General features: G+C 36.1%; 1 protein-coding gene across 1 annotated transcript in view; it reads right to left on the bottom strand.

The window, feature by feature from the left end:
• The window catches only part of LOC126267920 (uncharacterized), a 95,969-nt gene that overhangs the window by 61,964 nt on the left and 11,848 nt on the right, over positions 1–22,157 (bottom strand). Inside the window, exon 2 of the mRNA XM_049973230.1 lies at positions 18,915–19,148. Within this exon, the coding sequence (XP_049829187.1) occupies positions 18,915–19,148 (234 nt within the window). The remainder of the gene's footprint in view (positions 1–18,914; positions 19,149–22,157) is intronic.

The following is a 22,157-nucleotide window of genomic DNA, read 5'->3' as shown; positions in this document are numbered from 1 at the left end:
AGATTTGTGCTTTAGAATTTAATACATACATGCAATGAGACTAAATGAGTAGAACTTTTTACAGTTTTGAAATGGAACAATATTCATAACTTGTACTGCAAAGTTTAGGAATAGTAACTAAGTGTATCTGTGTGCATTACCTTATTAGTCCATTCTTTTATTGCATTTAACTCTGATTATTAATGTTTCACATGTGAAAACTTTTGTATTGTACCTGCATAAATCCCATATAATTGACTATGGAAAATGAAGATGGAGTATGGCTGATTGATTCCTATGCATGCTTGAGTACATTCTTCTGGCATGTACCCACTGTTGTGAGTTTTTCAGTTGGCTCACTCATTTTACACTTAGGATCTGAAATTTTTCTCTTCTCTTTTGAAGATTTGATTGTATAGATATTAACTTAAAATTTATAAATTCTAGTTATTTACATTGTCTCTTTATTTATTTGTTTAGTGATGTGATGATACAGTTTTCACCTTGTATTATTTGTCTTTTGGTAGTATGTACCACAGATCTGAAAATATGAATGCCATAGCCTGATATATGTATAGATTATGATTTTTATTGGGATATAGTATTGAATCATCCTCTTTTAGTATTACAGTTTATTTCTTTTTTTTTTCATTCTTGCATAGGCAACAATTATCTCTGCTGTTTCACTCAATTAATTCATATTATTTGCATACAATGTATTATATTTCAGGCTGAAATGGGTTACAATCAATATGTACTACCAGTTAAAATTACACACTTCTTTTAAGAAGAACCAAAATTACAAAATTTATGGTATACTTAAAATTCATATTATTAATTGCACAATCTAATGCTAATTATCAATTTAATTGTGTATACTTGTGTCTTATCCTTGATAGAAAATTTTATCTTTTTGAAATAATCTGTCACTACGCTACATGTAAAATCTGTGCTCGTGCCATGAAGAGGGAATTTACAATTTTCTGTTAGTGACTTTCTGGAATTCACATCCATTTTACATTCTTTAACTCTCAGGAATACTTATTCTTTTTATTATGTCAGACCAGTCTCCTATACTAATATGTTACTGAAAATATTTGATATCACTGAAAAGATGCAACTAGAAGATGAAACATGTGTGATGAACATGAAGATGGGACCAAAAGAAGACAAGGAAACTTCTTTACTGTAAACTAATGTGGACTTAAGTGGATGAGTAAATAAAGATAATGATTTCCCTTTATAGAAATGTTTGGGAATAAATTGAAATACTAACTATTATTTACTTGTGATTGAACAGTGAAGGGAAGAATTACAGAGAAGGGAACCTATTTCCAGATTTGTAATCAACTACTTCATTTGTCTGACACTCTTTGTTAGAGAGAGTCATGGCTAAACTTCACATATATGAGTTCTGTTAATTCAAATGGTACAGTTAAATCTACCAAAATTTTACTGTGAAATCTGACTCCATACCTTGTTTTGAAATTAGTGAGAGAGATATCCAAAGCAATATACTTAATTCACTATACTAAAGCTTAGTTTCATCACAAAATATGTTGCAAGAGTTTTTTAATGTAAATGAAAAAGAACTTATCTAAAAGTTTCAAAACATTTAAGGCAAAATTCAAAGTATATTGGAGTTTTAATGTTAGTATAAACATTTTTGTACCATAGGATCACAGAATCCCATACATCATCATGTGTTGGTGTTGGGAGAGTATTTGTGTGTGGAGGGGGTGGGGAGTTTAACAGACCTCTTCCTTCCTAAATTTCCACAGTCTATAAATTGTCCTACTCCTACGTCTGCATGGTGACTTTAGGATCCACAGGAGCTTTGAATTTATAATTAGAGGTTGTTAACAAGTACAGACAGTGTTTGTACTTAGCTATTACAGTGATGACTGCGTTATTGTCTACATAGTATATCCTGGCCTCATTAAGTGTAGGAGTGATTCCACTGAGAGGTTCCTGCAGTTTTCTTAATGTTAGCACGAGACTAACTGGTTTGTATGGTAATGTGGTATTTTGTTTTTCAGAGAAAAAGATTTATTTTAGTTTAAGCACTTCACATATTTAATAAATCTTCCTACATTTAACACTTCTACGTCAATACAAAATGAAACACTGTCTTCCACCACATCTGTATCACACCCTCATCCAACTACTGCTAGTGATCAAAGACCGTGAACCTTGTGTTCCAAAGGTCCACTTCCTCCCTGCATGATCAAAGATAACAGTCTCTTTGAGTTGTTAAACTCAAAGTCGAACACAATATTTACATAAAATATTACATGTAAAGAAATTACAGAAATAAATGATTTTACATTCTGTTATAATATCCCCCCCCCCCCCACCCGCCCACCCACCCAACCACCCACCCACCCACACACACACACACACACACACACACACACACACACACACACACGAGGCCATGCATGGGATTGTGTGTCACTATGGAACAAAAGTACTTTGTGAAAACATTAACTTTCCCATTGATTCATATGTCCTAAGACATGCAAATCTGTTTCCTCCAGAAAAGATCTGATTGAGTACAACATAAAAAGGATATTACTTAAAATTATTCCACACAAATTTGTCTTTATAAATATTTCTTAATTAATTTGTATCACGATGAAAAGGATGTGCAATAGGACAATTAAGTTCCACACTTTAACAACTGAACTCATGCAGAAGTTTTAACATATGGTTTAAAGCTCTTCAAGCTCCCAAATTTAAATTGCTGGAGGATTTTCTTTTTAATTCGAGTCTTTGATTACACAGTATTCAGTTTTCATTGCAGTAGTTCACTTATGGTACTTATCAATGCCTTCTTGTCTCTTGAAAAATGTCTATCTTATGATCACCACCTTGCTCACAGTTTCCCAGTACTGGTTGTCAATGGTAATTTATAAAAGTATTTTCACATTTCCTCCTCACCCTTCAGTATTATGCTTTTTTCATCTCTTATCTTAAATGTCCATTATAGCATTAATTTTTGGAGGAAGTTTTGTCATGCATAGAGAAAGTTTTTTAAGAAGGGTGTGAGTCCAACTATATCTCTAACTATAGTTTACACATGGAACATTATATGTCTAATACACACATCATAATAAAATTTCCCATTCCAAAAGTTAGTAATGAAATTGATTTCCCAAGGGACTTAAGTTATATACATATATACTCTCCATAATGTACAATTTTAAGGTTACATTGGCAGTATTGAGTAAGAAGTGCAATGGACTTATAGCTAACAACAAAATATGGCACCTTATATTTAATTGATCATGCTAGCTGCAGAGACATGTTAAAATCGATATATAATTATATAGTATCTGTATAAATTCAAGTTTACTTTAACACTGATTCAATGTATTTTAGTTAAACTCACTCTTCTGATAGTAGATAACAGTGTCAGGGGTTTCTTCAGAATACATTAAGTGAACTGTGGAATGAGAGCCTCTCCCATAACCTTTTAATATAACTGTTTCAATACAATACCACATGATATGGCTTGTTCCCAAAACAACCATTAAATCTAAAGAAATCATTATTCTAAAATAAAGAGGTTCTTTTAACCACATACATAACACAGACACTTCAAAATGATGAAATACTTCTACACAATGTTAAATGGTTATCTCTTAGGGAGAATTCATGTATATGTGACAAATGTAATCACATGATGAATCAGATGTAAATACAATGACATGTGATCAGCATTGTACTTTCTGAGTCAGACTGGTTTACATATTTATGATTTAATGTTTCCTTTATAATAAAGTATCTGAGACATTCCTTATATGATTGTGCTCTATCATTGCAATTTTCTCACATTGTACAGCTATGTCAGCTTTATAGGTCAAATTATGACCAACTCTACACTTCTATTATGTCAAATTGTTAGTATTTATACCTAAACCTTACATCATTATGAAACAGCCTTTCATTTTGATTTACTTGTTTCTCAAATAGCATTTTGTCATGAATGAAAATTATTTCAAATTGTGTAACAGAGCACGGGATAAATTCCTAACATCCCTCCATTCACTCGAACATCAAGTTACCTAAACTATTACAAAATATTCTCTCAAAATGTTGTTGTTGTTGTTGTCTTCAGTCCTGAGACTGGTTTGATGCAGCTCTCCATGCTACTCTATCCTGTGCAAGCTGCTTCATCTCCCAGTACCTACTGCAGCCTACATCCTTCTGAATCTGCTTAGTGTACTCATCTCTCGGTCTCCCTCTACGATTTTTACCCTCCACGCTGCCCTTCAATGCTAAATTTGTGATCCCTTGATGCCTCAAAACATGTCCTACCAACCGATCCCTTATTCTAGTCAAGTTGTGCCACAAACTTCTCTTCTCCCCAATCCTATTCAATACCTCCTCATTAGTTACGTGATCTATCCACCTTATCTTCAGTATTCTTCTGTAGCACCACATTTCGAAAGCTTCTATTCTCTTCTTGTCCAAACTAGTTATCGTCCATGTTTCACTTCCATACATGGCTACACTCCAAACAAATACTTTCAGAAACGACTTCCTGATACATAAATCTATATTCGATGTTAACAAATTTCTCTTCTTCAGAAACGCTTTCCTTGCCATTGCCAGTCTACATTTTATATCCTCTCTACTTCGACCATCATCAGTTATTTTACTTCCTAAATAGCAAAACTCCTTTACTACTTTAAGTGTCTCATTTCCTAATCTTATTACCTCAGCATCACCCGATTTAATTTGACTACATTCCATTATCCTCGTTTTGCTTCTGTTAATGTTCATCTTATATCCTCCTTTCAAGACACTGTCCATTCCGTTCAACTGCTCTTCCAAGTCCTTTGCTGTCTCTGACAGAATTACAATGTCATCGGCGAACCTCAAAGTTTTTACTTCGTCTCCATGAATTTTAATACCTACTCCAAATTTTTCTTTTGTTTCTTTACTGCTTGCTCAATATACAGATTGAATAACATCGGGGAGAGGCTACAACCCTGTCTCACTCCTTTCCCAACCACTGCTTCCCTTTCATGCCCCTCGACTCTTATGACTGCTGTCTGGTTTCTGTACAAATTATAAATAGCCTTTCGCTCCCTGTATTTTACCCCTGCCACCTTTAGAATTTGAAAAAGAGTATTCCAGTCAACATTGTAAAAAGCTTTCTCTAAGTCTACAAATGCTAGAAACGTAGGTTTGCCTTTTCTTAATCTTTCTACTAAGATAAGTCGTAAGGTCAGTATTGCCTCACGTGTTCCAACATTTCGACGGAATCCAAACTGATCCTCCCCGAGGTCTGCATCTACCAGTTTTTCCATTCGTCTGTAAAGAATTCGCGTTAGTATTTTGCAGCCGTGGCTTATTAAACTGATAGTTCGGTAATTTTCACATCTGTCAGCACCTACTTTCTTTGGGATTGGAATTATTATATTCTTCTTGAAGTCTGAGGGTATTTCGCCTGTCTCATACATCTTGCTCACCAGCTGGTAGAGTTTTGTCAGGACTGGTTGTCCCAAGGCCGTCAGTAGTTCTAATGGAATGTTGTCTACTCCTGGAGCTTTGTTGGGACTCGGGTCTTTCAGTGCTCTGTCAAACTCTTCACGCAGTATCGTATCTCCCATTTCGTCTTCATCTACATCCTCTTCCATTTCCATAATATTGTCCTCAAGTACATCGCTCTTGTATAAACCTTCTATATACTCCTTCCACCTTTCTGCCTTCCCTTCTTTGCTTAGAACTGGGCTGCCGTCTGAGCTCTTGATATTCATACACGTGGTTCTCTTCTCTCCAAAGGTCTCTTTAATTTTCCTGTAGGCAGTATCTATCTTACCCCTAGTGAGATAAGCTTCTACATCCTTACATTTGTCCTCTAGCCATCCCTGTTTAGCCATTTTGCACTTCCTGTCGATCCCATTTTTGAGACGTTTGTATTCCTTTTTGCCTGCTTCATTTACTGCATTTTTATATTTTCTCCTTTCATCAATTAAATTCAATATTTCTTCTGTTACCCAAGGATTTCTAGCAGCCCTCGTCTTTGTACCTACTTTATCCTCTGCTGCCTTCACTACTACATCCCTCAGAGCTACCCATTCTTCTTCTACTGTATTTCTTTCCCCTATTCCTGTCAATTGTTCCCTTAAGCTCTCTCTGAAACTCTGTACAACCTCTGGTTCTTTCAGTTTATCCAGGTCCCATCTCCTTAATTTCCCACATTTTTGCAGTTTCTTCAGTTTTAATCTACAGGTCATAACCAATAGATTGTGGTCAGAGTCCACATCTGCCCCTGGAAATGTCTTACAATTTAAAACCTGGTTCCTAAATCTCTGTCTTACCATTATATAATCTATCTGATACCTTTTAGTATCTCCAGGGTTCTTCCACGTATACAACCTTCTTTCATGATTCTTAAACCAAGTGTTAGCTACGATTAAGTTGTGCTCTGTGCAAAATTCTACTAAGCGGCTTCCTCTTTCATTTCTTAGCCCCAATCCATATTCACCTACTATGTTTCCTTCTCTCCCTTTTCCTACACTCGAATTCCAGTCACCCATTACTATTAAATTTTCGTCTCCCTTCACTATCTGAATAATTTCTTTTATTTCATCGTACATTTCTTCAATTGCTTCATCATCTGCAAAGCTAGTTGGCATATAAACTTGTACTACTGTAGTAGGTGTGGGCTTCGTATCTATCTTGGCCACAATAATGCGTTCACTATGCTGTTTGTAGTAGCTTACCCGCATTCCTATTTTCCTATTCATTATTAAACCTACTCCTGCATTACCCCTATTTGATTTTGTGTTTATAACCCTGTAGTCACCTGACCAAGAGTCCATTTCCCTTTTTAAATTTTCTAACCTACCTGCCCGATTAAGGGATCTGACATTCCACGCTCCGATCCGTAGAACGCCAGTTTTCTTTCTCCTGATAATGACATCCTCCTGAGTAGTCCCCACCCGGAGATCCGAATGCGGGACTATTTTACCTCCGGAATATTTTACCCAAGAGGATGCCATCATCATTTAATCATACAGTAAAGCTGCATGTCCTCGGGAAAAATTACGGCTGTAGTTTCCCCTTGCTTTCAGCCGTTCGCAGTACCAGCACAGCAAGGCCGTTTTGGTTAATGTTGCAAGGCCAGATCAGTCAATCATCCAGACTGTTGCCCCTGCAACTACTGAAAAGGCTGCTGCCCCTCTTCAGGAACCACACGTTTGTCTGGCCTCTCAACATATACCCCTCCGTTGTGGTTGCACCTACGGTACGGCCATCTGTATCGCTGAGGCACGCAAGCCTCCCCACCAACGGCAAGGTCCATGGTTCATGGGGGGAGGTCTCTCAAAATATAAACCTAAAAATTAGTATCACATAACCTTCAGTCCATCACAAGAGTTTCAAATGTAATACATCAACAACTGTCTCCATAATGCTCTAAACCTCAATACATTCTTAATGTGCATAATTAAATTTCATGACTACCCACCATATTTTTTTTTAACACACTACAACATACCTGGTCTTTCAATGCACCCTCTCATAAACTGACAAATATCTCCAGTTTGCTTTATCCATTAAATAATGTTCCATCTGACATAACTTACAAATGACAAGGTTTTGTTTTCTTACACACAATTAATGTGTTACTACTTTAAAAGTACGTACATCATTACATTTGGCTGCTGTGAAGAAACATTACTATGAAACAGCAGAATGGTTCATAATCTGACACACTGATCTCATACTAAATTTAATGAATGGGTATATTATACAACAAAGAGAAATCAGTACAGACATAATTCACATTAACACAAAATCTACTTCATACTTTTAGCTAACATAGTTCCACACTTTGGCAGGAAGTTTTCCTTGAATAATAAAACAATGAAGTGATATAGTTGGTCCAGCCAACTATTTCTTTAGAAGCAGCATTTTACTTTTTAATCACTGTTTTATGGGTCATGTTTACTCTGTAACATTGTGCAGTCCAAATAACTTTTTGAATTTTGGGTAGTTTAGCCTATAGACATTAGGATGTGGGTTTTCCTCGATTTCAAAGGGGCCTGTACAGATGTCAAAATATTTCTTTATTTCTGAAGTCATCAATTTAGATTTTTCCTGTGTTTTTACTAAAACCAGATCGCCTGTCCTGTACTGTACTCCTTTACTTCTTGCATCATGTCTCCATTTTCTCACCTCTCCTTGCTTTTTCATAGTGTTCCTAACAGCTGTCTCCCTTTCCTGGGGTGTCATAGTTTGACAAGATGGGAAATCAACATTCTCAGAAATCAAGTTTGCAGGCCGTCTATTAAAAATTACCTCATAAGGTGAAAAACTGGTGGATGAATGCTGTAAGCTGTTCATTATATCCTCAAAGTCAGTGACATTTTCAGTCCAATTAACATGATTTTTAATACAATATATTCTCAAAAGCCTTCCAAATTCTCTCATGTACCTTTTCACTGGGTTGCTTGAGGGATGACAGACTGAAATCAAAATATGGTTTATTCTTGTATATTCAATAAAAAGTTTCTATACTTTAGACATAAACTGTGACCCATTATTAGCCTGGGGTATACCAACATTTGTGAAATAATGATTTGTCAGCTTGATGACAATTTGTTTGCTGGTTGCTTTCTTTAATGGGTACAATTCTATAAATTTACAGAAAACATCACCTATGCCGAAGATGTAACTGTACCCTCCCCTTGATTTTGGTAGTGGTCCATGTAAATCAAGAGCTGTCAATTCAAGATTTCTATTTGTAAAATGTTTTGCATCAACCCTTTAGATGTTTGGTTACTCACTTTTACTCTCTGACAATGATCACAGTTTGCAAGTTTCTTCTTCACTCTCCTACTGATATTATAGAAGCACACATTTTCCTGTATCTTCTGTATACATTTTGTTGCTCCACAGTGTCCAAAGCTTTAATGTATGTAACTGATCAACATGTCAATACATTGCTCGGGCCAGCATAGTTTCCAATCGTCTAAGTCAGGTCTAGGTCTCCTAAGCAAAATCCCTTTTTGTACTTTATAATACTAATCTACCTTTTCTCCTCCCTTTTCCCTACGTAACTTTTAACCAATTTTCGTCATGGTCTTGGTTTCTACAAATATCATTACAGATTTTTAGTGTTTTAGCTTCATCTTTTACACCATTTAAGTGCATATGTTTGAACTCTTTCTCCTCTTTTTCCATAAGCATTTTCAAAATCTTCAGCCACTGGTAGTCTGGGAAGGCATCTGCAATGACATTATGTTTACCCCGAAGAAATCTGATTTCATAGTCAAACTGTTGAAGAAATAAAATCCACCTTCTTATACGGTCATGATAGAGTCTGCACTCCTGAATGTAAGACAGTGCTTTATTGTCAGAGAAGTCAATTACTTTGTGCCCTAACAGATAATTTTTAAACTTATTGAATGCCCAGTGGATAGCAAGTAGTTCCTTCTCTGTGACTGTATATGATTTTTCATACTTTTGTAAAACACGGCTAGCAAAAGCAATAGAATGGTGCTCTAATTTTCCTTCTACTTCTATGTTTTGAAACAAGTGATTCCCTAAACCTATCTCACTACTATCTGTCATTATACAGAATGGTAACGACATAAGAGACCTATACAACCTCTGACTTTGGGACAGTTGTTGCTTTATTTCCACGAATGCATCCTGACATGCTTGTGTCCAATCCCCAACAGTATTCTTTTTTAGTAAGTTACATAAGCAGTTTGCATTTAAAGCTTGGGTACTAAGAAATTTTCTATAGAATCCAGTGAGACCAAAAAAGGACTTGAGTTGTTTTTTGTTCTTTGGGGTAGGAAAGTTTATAATGGCCTCAAGTTTATCCTTATCAGGTAAGATTCCCTTTTCTGAAATATTATGCCCCAAACATTTCGGTTCATTAACACCAAAACTACAATTTTCCAATTTTTTCAATCATGCCCCCTTCCCTTAATTTTGAACAGACTTGTCTCAAAAGGTTTAAATAATCTTCCCAGGTTTTTCCAGTTACAAGATTGTCATCTATGTACATTATTAATTTTGAAGACAATTCATCACCTAATACAAAATCCCAATGCTCTGATAAATTCAGCAACAGATACATTCAGTCGAAAAGGGACAACACAATATTGGTAACTTTTGCCACTATAAAAAAAGGCAGTATACTTCCTAGAATCAAGTTCAAGGGATATTTGGTTAAAACCAGATGTCAAGTCTAGACTACTCATAAATTTTACATTATAAAATTTGTGCAGAAGCTCGTCCATATTGTCAGGATGGTCATTTTCTCTAATCGGAAACTTATGAAGGTGCCTAGAATCAAGTACAAGTCTAACCCCACCATTTCTCGTTGATACACTACTAATGGCTTGGTTATCTACCTTGCTTACAACAGTTTGATATGGTTACAAGAATTACCAAAGCTAAGGATGAACATGTCTGTTTTCAGAACACTGTTTTTCTCAGGTTTTGTAATTGTAACACTCTTTTCTTCCCAAGAGAAGCTTACACCCACTTAAGACCCAATCCATGACCAAAATGATATTTTCTTCCAACCTTGGACCACAAGGAAACCTTGCTCAAATTCCACATTTTCAATTTCAAATGTTAACAATACTTGACTATTAACTACCTTACTTAGCTTACCAGTGGCACCTCTGATTTTTACCCCTACAACTGGCATTTATACAAAGTTCTTACCTTCCCTAATTTTATCTCTAAATTTTTCTGATATGGCACATATGGGGGCTTCCTGTATCAATAAGACAATTTCCTTCCCACTGATTTACTCTTATTTTAATGTATGGGCAGCCTAATTCCTTTTCATCTGCCTTCTCCTCAGAAACTTCATATATTAAATCTTATTCAGTTTCTTTATAATTTCCATCCACTTCCTCCTTTTCAGTCTTCATTAAGTTTACCTGAGTGTCCGATTCTAAATTACTAATATCAAGTATACATCTACATCTACATCTACATCTACATCCGTACTCCGCAAGCCACCTGACGGTGTGTGGCAGAGGGTACCCTGAGTACCTCTATCGGTTCTCCTTTCTATTCCAGTCTCGTATTGTACGTGGAAAGAAGGATTGTCGGTATGCTTCTGTGTGGGCTCTAATCTCTCTGATTTTATCCTCATGGTCTCTTCGAGAGATATACGTAGGAGGGAGCAATATACTGCTTGACTCTTCGGTGAAGGTATGTTCTCGAAACTTTAACAAAAGCCCGTACCGAGCTACTGAGCGTCTCTCCTGCAGAGTCTTCCACTGGAGTTTATCTATCATCTCCGTAATGCTTTCGCAATTACTAAATGATCCTGTAACGAAGCGCGCTGCTCTCCGTTGGATCTTCTCTATCTCTTCTATCAACCCTACCTGGTGCGGATCCCACACTGCTGAGCAGTGTTCAAGCATTGGGCGAACAAGCGTACTGTAACCTACTTCCTTTGTTGTCGGATTGCATTTCCTTAGGATTCTTCCAATGAATCTCAGTCTGGCATCTGCTTTACCGACGATCAACTTTATATGATCATTCCATTTTAAATCACTCCTAATGCGTACTCCCAGATAATTTATGGAATTAACTGCTTCCAGTTGCTGACCTGCTATTTTGTAGCTAAATGATAAGGGACCTATCTTTCTATGTATTCGCATCACATTACACTTCGCTACATTGAGATTCAATTGCCATTCCGTGCACCATGCGTCAATTCGCTGCAGATCCTCCTGCATTTCAGTACAATTTTCCATTGTTGCAACCTCTCGATACACCACAGCATCATCTGCAAAAAGCCTCAGTGAACTTCCGATGTCATCCACCAGGTCATTTATGTATATTGTGAATAGCAACGGTCCTATGACACTCCCCTGCGGCACACCTGAAATCACTCTTACTTCGGAAGACTTCTCTCCATTGAGAATGACATGCTGCGTTCTGTTATCTAGGAACTCCTCAATCCAATCACACAATTGATCTGATAGTCCGTATGCTCTTACTTTGTTCATTAAACGACTGTGGGGAACTGTGTCAAACGCCTTGCGGAAGTCAAGAAACACGGCATCTACCTGTGAACCCGTGTCTAAGGCCCTCTGAGTCTCGTGGACGAATAGTGCGAGCTGGGTTTCACACGATCGTCTTTTTCGAAACCCATGCTGATTCCTACAGAGTAGATTTCTAGTCTCCAGAAAAGACATTATACTCGAACATAATACGTGTTCCAAAATTCTACAACTGATCGACGTTAGAGATATAGGTCTATAGTTCTGCACATCTGTTCGACGTCCCTTCTTGAGAACGGGGATGACCTGTGCCCTTTTCCAATCCTTTGGAACGCTTCGCTCTTCTTGAGACCTACAGTACACCGCTGCAAGAAGGGGGGCAAGTTCCATCGCGTACTCTGTGTAAAATCGAACTGGTATCCCATCAGGACCAGCGGCCTTTCCTCTTTTGAGCGATTTTAATTGTTTCTCTATCCCTCTGTCGTCTACTTCGATATCTACCATTTTGTCAACTGTGCGACAATCTAGAGAAGGAAGCACAGTGCAGCCTTCCTCTGTGAAACAGCTTTGGAAGAAGACATTTAGTATTTCGGCCTTTAGTCTGTCATCCTCTGTTTCAGTACCATTTTGGTCACAGAGTGTCTGGACACTTTGTTTTGATCCACCTACCGCTTTGACATAGGACCAAAATTTCTTAGGATTTTCTGCCAAGTCAGTACATAGAACTTTACTTTCGAATTCATTGAAAGCCTCTCGCATAGTCCTCCTCACACTACATTTCGCTTCGCGTAATTTTTGTTTGTCTGCAAGGCTTTGGCTATGTTTATGTTTGCTGTGAAGTTCCCTTTGCTTACGCAGCAGTTTTCTAACTCGGTTGTTGTACCACAGTGGCTCTTTCCCATCTCTTACGATCTTGCTTGGCACATACTCATCTAACGCATATTGTACCATGGTTTTGAACTTTGTCCACTGATCCTCAACACTATCTGCACTTGAGACAAAACTTTTGTGTTGAGCCGTCAGGTACTCTGTAATCTGCTGTTTGTCACTTTTGCTAAACAGAAAAATCTTCCTACCTTTTTTAATATTTCTATTTACGGCTGAAATCATCGATGCAGTAACCGCTTTATGATCGCTGATTCCCTGTTCTGCATTAACTGATTCAAATAGTTCGGGTCTGTTTGTCACCAGAAGGTCTAATATATTATCGCCACGAGTCGGTTTTCTGTTTAACTGCTCTGTTTGGCGCAAAAAAATAATTCGCTACCGTTTATGTACCTTTCACTCAGACTCTTTCTCTTATCTTCCGCCAGCTTGTACATAAAATTCTACTAATTATACCTAGATGATATCAAAACTCTATGCTAGAAGAACCCTCATTGTACTGGTTCCACAGAATTTCTAAAAATTGGCTCTCTTTACTTTCAGTAATCTCATGCAGATCTAATTCTTTCACAATATTTTCACTTTTGTTATCAACACTTTGATTTACCATGCTCTGATCAGAACAGACATATAACAATTGATTTTCAGCTGTCAATTTGCTATTCTTGTCATATTCCTTTGCTTCGGCACCACAACTATCATCAAGTTCCAACATTTCATTATTTATTTCAATTAAAACATTGTACTTACCTTCTGATTTACTTACCATAATTTTCACATAAATGTATTAACGTCATCACTACTATGGTATACTTTACTATCAGTTTCTTTTATTTCTCTCTGTTCCTCACTTTCTATGGTTGATCCTTTCTCCTGTCACTTAGGTTTATCATCAGTTGACTCATTATTTCCTTCTTGTGTGGACCACCCCTGTAATTCTGAACTAAAACATTTATTACTCTCTTCATGATTAGCTTGCTCTCCTCTTTTTGTCCAGCTGTAAAAATCATTTAACATCTCCTCATCCAGAACTGAATCAGAACTTTGATCTCTCCTATGTGTATTTTGCAGTGGTGTACTGTGCCACATAGTATCCCAAATTTTTCTATCAAAACTTATTTAATTCACTTGGTATTCCTTATTTTTAACCTGTTTGTTAATGGTACAGTTATTTACACTATTTGGTTCTGTGTGAAAATTAGGGGTCCTATGATGTTTAAATCTGTTCACCTCAAAGCTGTGGACCCTCATTGAGGCGGTCTGGAGTTTCCCGGATGGCTACCTCTATTGCCATCCCTCCAATTTTTATTCATTCTATTGTTACCTTCCCCTCTGTTGTTCCTATTTACACCATTGTTTTCCAAGTTTCTCCCTCTCCCATTACCATTGTACTCTCTTGTTCTATCATATTGGTGTTCATTCTGAAAATCTCTATTGTACCTTCTAGGAATGTCCTCATGGTAATCAGAATTCCACCTCTCACTGTAATGGTTTCCATTACCGAACTGCTGCACATTTCTCTCCATTGCACTGCCTAATTTGTCTATATATTTTAGAAACTGGTCTAAACAGTTGTCAGGTCCATGCACCAATTCTCATTGTATTCTTTCAGTAACCTTTCAAGAGCATCAGTTTGTGTCATTTCATCAAAGGGTTTCTCTAGATGCACCAATTTCCTAAGCTGCTCCCTGGAAAACTTCTTCACTGACTGGTTTCTGCCCCTGAAACTAGGACTGTTTAAAAATTCACTTTTTATCCTACCCTGTTCAGTCCCAGACCAAAACTTATTTAAGGAACTCTTCTTAAAATCATCAAATGTTTTCCACTCATCAAAATGTTGGTTTGCCCAAGACAAAGCTTCCCCCTCCAGAAATTTTTTGACAATTTTAATCTTTAGATTATCAGACACACCAGGAGCAAGATTGTGAGAGCAGTGTTGTAAGAAGTCTACACGGTGTAAATTATCACAAAGAAAACTTTTTACAGATAAATTACTCCACACACTTCCACCACTCATACATAGATTTTTAGTCACAAAATTATCTTGCATTTCAGTAAATCTCTTGCCTATAACACTCAAGTTACCTGTTACAGACTCATGTACTTTATTTAATTCAGCATTTAAAGAATTAACTTTTGATTCTGTATCTAAACTTAATTTTTCTACTCTCTCCTCCACAGTTCTTTGAGCTGAGGTTAATCTTTCAATGTCTTTCACTTGACTAACTATGGCCAATTTATTTTCTAAGATTACAACTTATTTTCTACAGCCTCAATTTTGGAGTTCACACCCTTCAAACTTTCTCTTAATTGAATTTTCAAATTTGAGATCTCTTCTTTCAGTAAGTCACCATTGCTTTTCATTTTTGCTTCCAGCAATCCACTAGTTAAGTTTAATTTTGCTACTATCGATTCACTGGATGCATTTATTTTTTAATTCTAGGGATTGACTATTTGAATTCATTGCCATTGTTAATTCGGACTGCATTTGTCCCATTCTGGCAAACAGTAACCTTACCCAGTCCTGTTGATCCAGTTTTCTTTCGGTTTGTGAGTCATCTGGATTGTCACTTACACCACACACATTCAAAGCTAACATTTCTCCCACTTCCTTTTTAATTTCTTCTGATAGCGTCATCATGATACAACATGTTTAGACACAGTCTTGACGAAAAGTTTAAAACAAAGAAGAATAGTACTTATCTTTTCACACCGAGACGTCAACCACAGGTCCACCTCTCAAATAATTCGTTGGCTCTAACACTAGGCTACTTTTACTTGTACAGGTAACATGTACAGTGTTATTCATGTTTTACAAATTATGAAGTTTATACTGTCCTGCAAACAAAGCACAATTAGTCTTGTCGCACTTAACTGTAAAATCCCGGATGAGCCCCCAAGTTTAACAGACCTCTTCCTTCCTAAATTTTCGCAGTCTATAAGTTGTCCTGCTCCTTTGACCACATGGCGACTTTAGAACCTACAGCAGCTTTGAATTTATAGTTAGAGGTTGTTAACAAGTACAGTCAGTGTTTGTACTTAGCTATTACAGTGATGGCTGCGTTATTGTCTTCATAGTATATCATGGCCTCATTAAGTTTAGGAGTGATTCCACTGAGAGATTCCCACGGTTTTCTTTATGTTAGGATGTGACTAACAGGTTTTTATGGTAACATGGCATTTTGTTTTTTAGAGAAAAAGAGTTATTTTAGTTTATGCACATCACATACTTAGTAAATCTTCTCACATTTAACACGTCTACACCAATACAAAATGAAAGATTTTCTTCCACCACATTTGTATCACGAGGTTCATATGAGCAGTTGCCAGCAGGCTTGTGCGCATGCGCAGAGCTGAATTCGTATATGAGTAGTGCATTCCTCCCGCTTCTGGCTTCTTGAAGCGTGGCTGTTTGGTGTACGAGCAGTACCAGCAAGTAGCCAGATGCTACCGGCAAAAATTTTTCCAGCGTGCCCAAGCTTCCAGGTTCGCCCATGCGCAGAGCAAGCTGAGTTATAACTGGGGTGGGGGTACTTCCCCATGTGACCCTTGTATATGCTTCATGTCTTTGTAATATTGCTGGTCTCTTCATTTACATCTCCCATGTCAAATGAAATCAAAACAGATTTCTGTGGTCGGGAGCCATCAAGTGAATTAATATATATTTTCATAACCAATGAACACCAAAATAAGTTAGTAATTTCAGCTTTCTTATTTTATATTATTTCCACATTATTAGCAATCAACCATTAATGTCTTAATTAAGCTATTTCTGTCTGTTTTATAGAGAAATTTGCTTCTATTTTTTTTTTTCTGCTGAGGCAGTTAGTTTATTTGAAACAAATTTATTCATTCCGCACTATTATTAGCTACTTTCAACTTCTTTCAATTTCAAGTACAAATTTTCATTTTCTGGGACGAATGACATTATACCATAATAAAGTACCAAACATGAGAATACAGTACTGGACCACCAAGAAAATTGGTATCATGCAAACCACATGAAAAGCTGAATATCAGGTACTTCAGAGTGCATCTGGACATCGAAATGTGCAATTAAAATGGAATGAAGCATTTTGATATGGCTTATGAAATTCTGATGCTGCTGGCGTAGCCTTTGATGTCCTGTTCCTTTTATGACACTGTAAGATCTCTTAATGCTATATATGTATGAACACGTGTAAACATTTACTTGAAGCTGACTAAGTAGGCAAATTTGGTCAGTAGTTTTGAACTAAATAATGACATCTGTAGCAGAATTTTATAAATCTGCCTTCTGTGAAAGTGTTTTTCAAAAACAAGGCACTTGTCTAGTACTTCCTCTAGGCCTGAAGTTATTTCTTAATTTGTGTGTATCTCTTAAATTTATAAAATGCCTTTCTATGCAAAATTATAGACTGGCAACATACCATGTTTTATTGTTTTAATACCCCACATATTAATACCCCCAATATTTTTTCCTAGAATAGAATATAAACTGTCAGTTGTACAGTTGCTTTGCCTCAGAGACAATCTTGTTAATTTTTTACACATTTTGAAATAGTCATGAAATTTATTGTCCTTTATTCTGGTATAAGCTACATCAGAAACATTTTTTTTTTTTTTGAGAAATTTGTATTCCATTCTACTAGCTTTTTGCAGTGCTGTGTACATGTTAACCTGTTGGAAATGCTACATAACAATATTGGAGAGTACAAATTAAAAAAAAAAATAAATAAATAAATAAAAAAAAAAATCTGTCAAACTCACCCCTTAGCAAAATGTTATGGTACTTCGATCTGTGGAGTATAATTTTGAAATGATATTTTGCTAAGTACTGCTTCCTTATTTGCATCCTTTATCTGGGTGGGTTATGATAAAACAACTGCTCTAAGTACAACACTGTATGTTCTCTCAACAACATGCTGTAGGGCTGCACATGGTCACGTGATGCCCCACCACGCATGAAATTCCATCACAAATGCGACAAAAAGCGTATGAGCAGAGCAAGCACCAAGCACGGGCTGCCTACATCATTGTTGCTGCACATGCACAGCACAGCTGATAGTTATGTAATTTAGCGTCACTGGATCACCAAAATTCATTATAAAATTACTTTTAAGAATAAATAATTGTTTTGTTTCTATAAAAATAGTGTATGTCCTAAATATCAATTTCTTTACAAATGTTAACATAGGTGTAAAAAACACATCACTGACTCTTTGCTTTAATGAGTGGTGATAATTTCATTTCATGGAGTGTAGGAAGATTTTGCAGAATTGAAGTGGTGAACCAATGTGGGAAGTTAGTACTGGGATATCTCTTTAATGTAAGATGAAGTGAAATTTTATCTTGCCTATTGAAAGTGATGTAAACTATATGTAATATAAGTGTCAGCCTTTGTGAAGTCTCATTTTTGTGGAAAAATACAAATTCATTAGTCATGAACCCAGTAATTATTTTGAAAGTGACTTTTATATCCAGTCTGTTATGCCAATAATAAGAGGTAGAAGCACAGTCATCATGAAGTGGAAAATATACTAATAGAAATCTGAACAAACTAACATCATTTTGATAATATGTAAAACATGGGAAACAAGAAGAATGATGCTCCTATATGTTTAAAGTCAAAGAGCTGAGCCATGAATTTTATAAAATATTCTGGATGAATATTTGCTTTTTTTCCCCCCAAAGTACTGTAACAATTAGATCTGGAACATATTCTACAGGAGCATCTTGTAACATTTACTGGTTAACATTTAACTGTCTGGTTAATCAGCTGAAGAAATGTTACTGTCAAACTTAAAATTTTCATAATTTTACGATCTTCATATTTTTTTAACTGATAGTTTTGGGCTGATTAGATTAGTATTCAAGTGGGAGATACAAATTTTTTGATTTATTTTTTGAAAATGCAGGCATTTGAAATGTTTTGACAAACATGTTGTTTGGAGATGTATAAAACAAATATAAAATTATCATCATAATGCTTCAATCTCCTTTTCAATTAAAGTATTGTCTTGAACAATAAAAGGTATCTCTGTGAAAAGCTCTCTAGTTTCTTACCTTGATTGGATTATCTTTTTGACTAACACTTTCAATGAAATCAGGATTAATGCAGTGCCCTTTCAAAAAGGCATGTGTCGTAAGGATGCAGTTATCAGCAGTTGCAACTACCCACAGGTGAGTCCTGATTTCAAACTCGTCTTGAAATGTTATGACTGTCCTCAGTGAAACAGGTTTTTCACTTCTAAATGATATAGTAGGCCAAATGTATCCCACTCCTTTCTCAATTTCAACCTGAAAGTAAACATTCCAACAGTAAGTACTGAGACTAAAAATGATACAATTCAGTATTAATGTTCAATTTCTTAGAAGAACTAGTTTCTACTTAATTGCCAAGTGCTTGTGGCTACAGATTTGTTAGATAAAATCTGTAGAAAATATTGATAGTGTACACTGAAATGACTGTTTAGAAATACCTACAATTATTTGAATGGTGGATGAAAAATTAACGAGAATTTACTATTTTAACATAAGGAACTGATATGCTGATTTATTGTTGGGTTTCAGCTTATTCATACATAATGTATACATTAAGAAGTGGAAGAAGCCCTTAAAAATTATTCTGTGCATTATGTAACAATAAATCTGTCATTATACTTTTCATTCACATCATCTACATGTGACCTAGTAAAACAGCAGAGAAGGTGACACTTTGAAAAAAACAGCAGCTTCCTCAGTTTACGTAAATAGGTGGCATTTGTCTTCACTTGGTTGTATAATATTTACACACATACATTGGTAACTTTCAAATAAAATAGTTACCTTGACCTACAGGATAAAACAAAATTATCTTTACAGTCTTTTTGGACAGTTGACTTAGACCAAAAGAAGAAAAAAATTTCTTATAAACACTGGGCAGTAAAGTGCATACCTTACAAGCTATGAGCACTTGCTATCTTCAAGGCTGTGAAAAACATTTCTTCTACTGCAAGCTCTTTGCTCTTTGTGTTTTTAGAGGAGTTCGTATAAATTGAAGCAAGAAAATATATCCATCAAACATGTACTCTAAAATCCATACTTTAATTGCTATGAGTACTTGCTCATCTTCACTAGAAACACATCTCTTCTATTGAACAAATGCTCATACCTCTTAAGGTATTGTAAAGGGACATCCTCCTGTAGCATCACTTTTCCTCAACAGTAGTTGTCGATACCATAAATATTTTTCAAATTTTGGACAGGTCAATCAATATCAGAGGATATTCATATAATTTTATACACAATATGTGATATTTCAAGATAATTTATGAAAAGGAATTACTTTATTTTCATTGCTACAATTGATATGTAGTACCTCTGAATGTACAGTTAAAATTTTGTTTTAGAAACATCTGAAAATTACAAACTATTTGACACACTAGAAATTTCTATTATTTATTTCTGGATTCATTTATAAAATAATACTCTAAACTAATAGAAATTCATTTGTCAATAAAAACTGTAAACCCTTTGGAATACCATTATCACCACAGAGTGATGTTGTAGTAAGCATGCCTGGGATGTGATCAGACTTATTTTAGTATTTTGGACAAACAATGTAATTTGTTGTTGCTGCTGTGGTCTTCATTACAGAGACTTGTTTGTTGCAGCCCTACATGCTACTCTATCCTGCACAAGCTTCTTCATCTCCACGTAACCCACATCCTTCTGAATCTGATTTTTGTATTTGTCTCTTGATCTCCCTCTATGATTTTTACCTTCCATACTGCCTTCTGATACTAAACTGGCGATCCTTTAATGCCTTAGAACATCTCCTACTAACTAATTCCTCCTCCTAGTCAAGTTGTGCCACAAATTCCTCATCTCCCCAATTCTATTCAGTACCGCCTCATTACTTACTTGATCTACCCATGTGATCTTCACCTTTTTTCTGTAGCACCACATTTCAAAAGCTTTTATTCTCATTTAGTCACAATTACTTATCGTCCATGTTTCATTTCCATACATGCCTACACTCCATACATATACTTCAAAATTATTTATCATCCATATTTCACTTCCATACATGGCTACACTCCATACAAATACTTTCAGAAGTGACTTTCTGACACTTCAATCTATACTCAATGTTAGCAAATTTCTCTTCTTCGGAAACACTTTCCTTGCTATTGAAAGTCTACATTTTATATCCTCTCTACTTCAACCATCATCATTTATTTTGCTCCCAAAATAGCAAAACTCATCTACTACTATAAGTGACTCATTTCCTAATCTAATTCCCTCAGATCACCTGATTTAATTTGGCTTTCCATTAACCTCATTTTGCTTTTGTTGATGTTCATTTCAAATCTTCCTCTCAAGACACTGTCCATTCTGTTCAACTGCTCTTCCAGGTCCTTTGCTGTCTCTGATAGAATTACAATGTCATCAGCGAACTGCAAAGTTTTTATTTCCTCTCCATGGATTTTAATTCCTTCTCCAAATTTTACTTTTGTTTCCTTTACTGCTTGCTCAATATACATGTTGAATAACATCAGGGATAGGCTGAAATCCTGTCTCACTACCTTCCCAACTACTGCTTCCCTTTCATGCCTTGCAACTCTTATAACTGCCATCTAGTTTATGTACAAGTTGCAAATATTCTTTTGCTCCCTATATGTGACAACTGCCACCTTCAGAATTCTAAAGACAGTATTCCAGTAACATTGTTCATTGTCTAGGCCTACAAATGCTAGAAATATAGGTTTGCCTTTCCTTAATCTATCTTCTAAGATAAGTAGGAGATTCAGTATTGCCTCACATGTACCAACATTTCTACAGAATCCAAACCAATCCTCCCCGAGATAGGCTACTACCAGTTTTTCCATTCATCTGTAAAAGAATTCATGTTAGTATTTTGCAGCCATGACTTGACTTATTAAACTGGTAGTTTGGTAATCTTCACACCTGTCAACACCTGCTCTCTTTGGGATTGGAATTACAATCTTCTTCTTGATGTCTGAGGGTATTCCGCCTGTCTCGTACATTTTGCTCACTAGATGGTAGAGTTTTGTCACTGCTAACTCTCCCAAGGCTATCATCAGTTCTAATAGAATGTTGTCTACTTCAAGGACCTTGTTTCAACTGAGGGATTTCAGTTTTCTGTCAAATTCATCATGCGGTATCATACACTATGTGACCAAAAGTACCCGGTCACCTGGCCAAAAATGACTTACAAGTTTGTGGCACCCTCCATCGGTAATGTTGGGATTCAATATGGCGTTGGCCCACCCTTGGCCTTGATGATAACTTCCACTCTTGCAG

This window comes from Schistocerca gregaria, chromosome 4 (assembly GCF_023897955.1).
Source record: "Schistocerca gregaria isolate iqSchGreg1 chromosome 4, iqSchGreg1.2, whole genome shotgun sequence".
NCBI classification, from domain to species: Eukaryota; Metazoa; Arthropoda; class Insecta; order Orthoptera; family Acrididae; genus Schistocerca; species Schistocerca gregaria.
The sequence above is the reverse complement of the archived record's forward strand: the minus strand, read 5'-3'. Positions and strand labels throughout refer to the sequence as shown.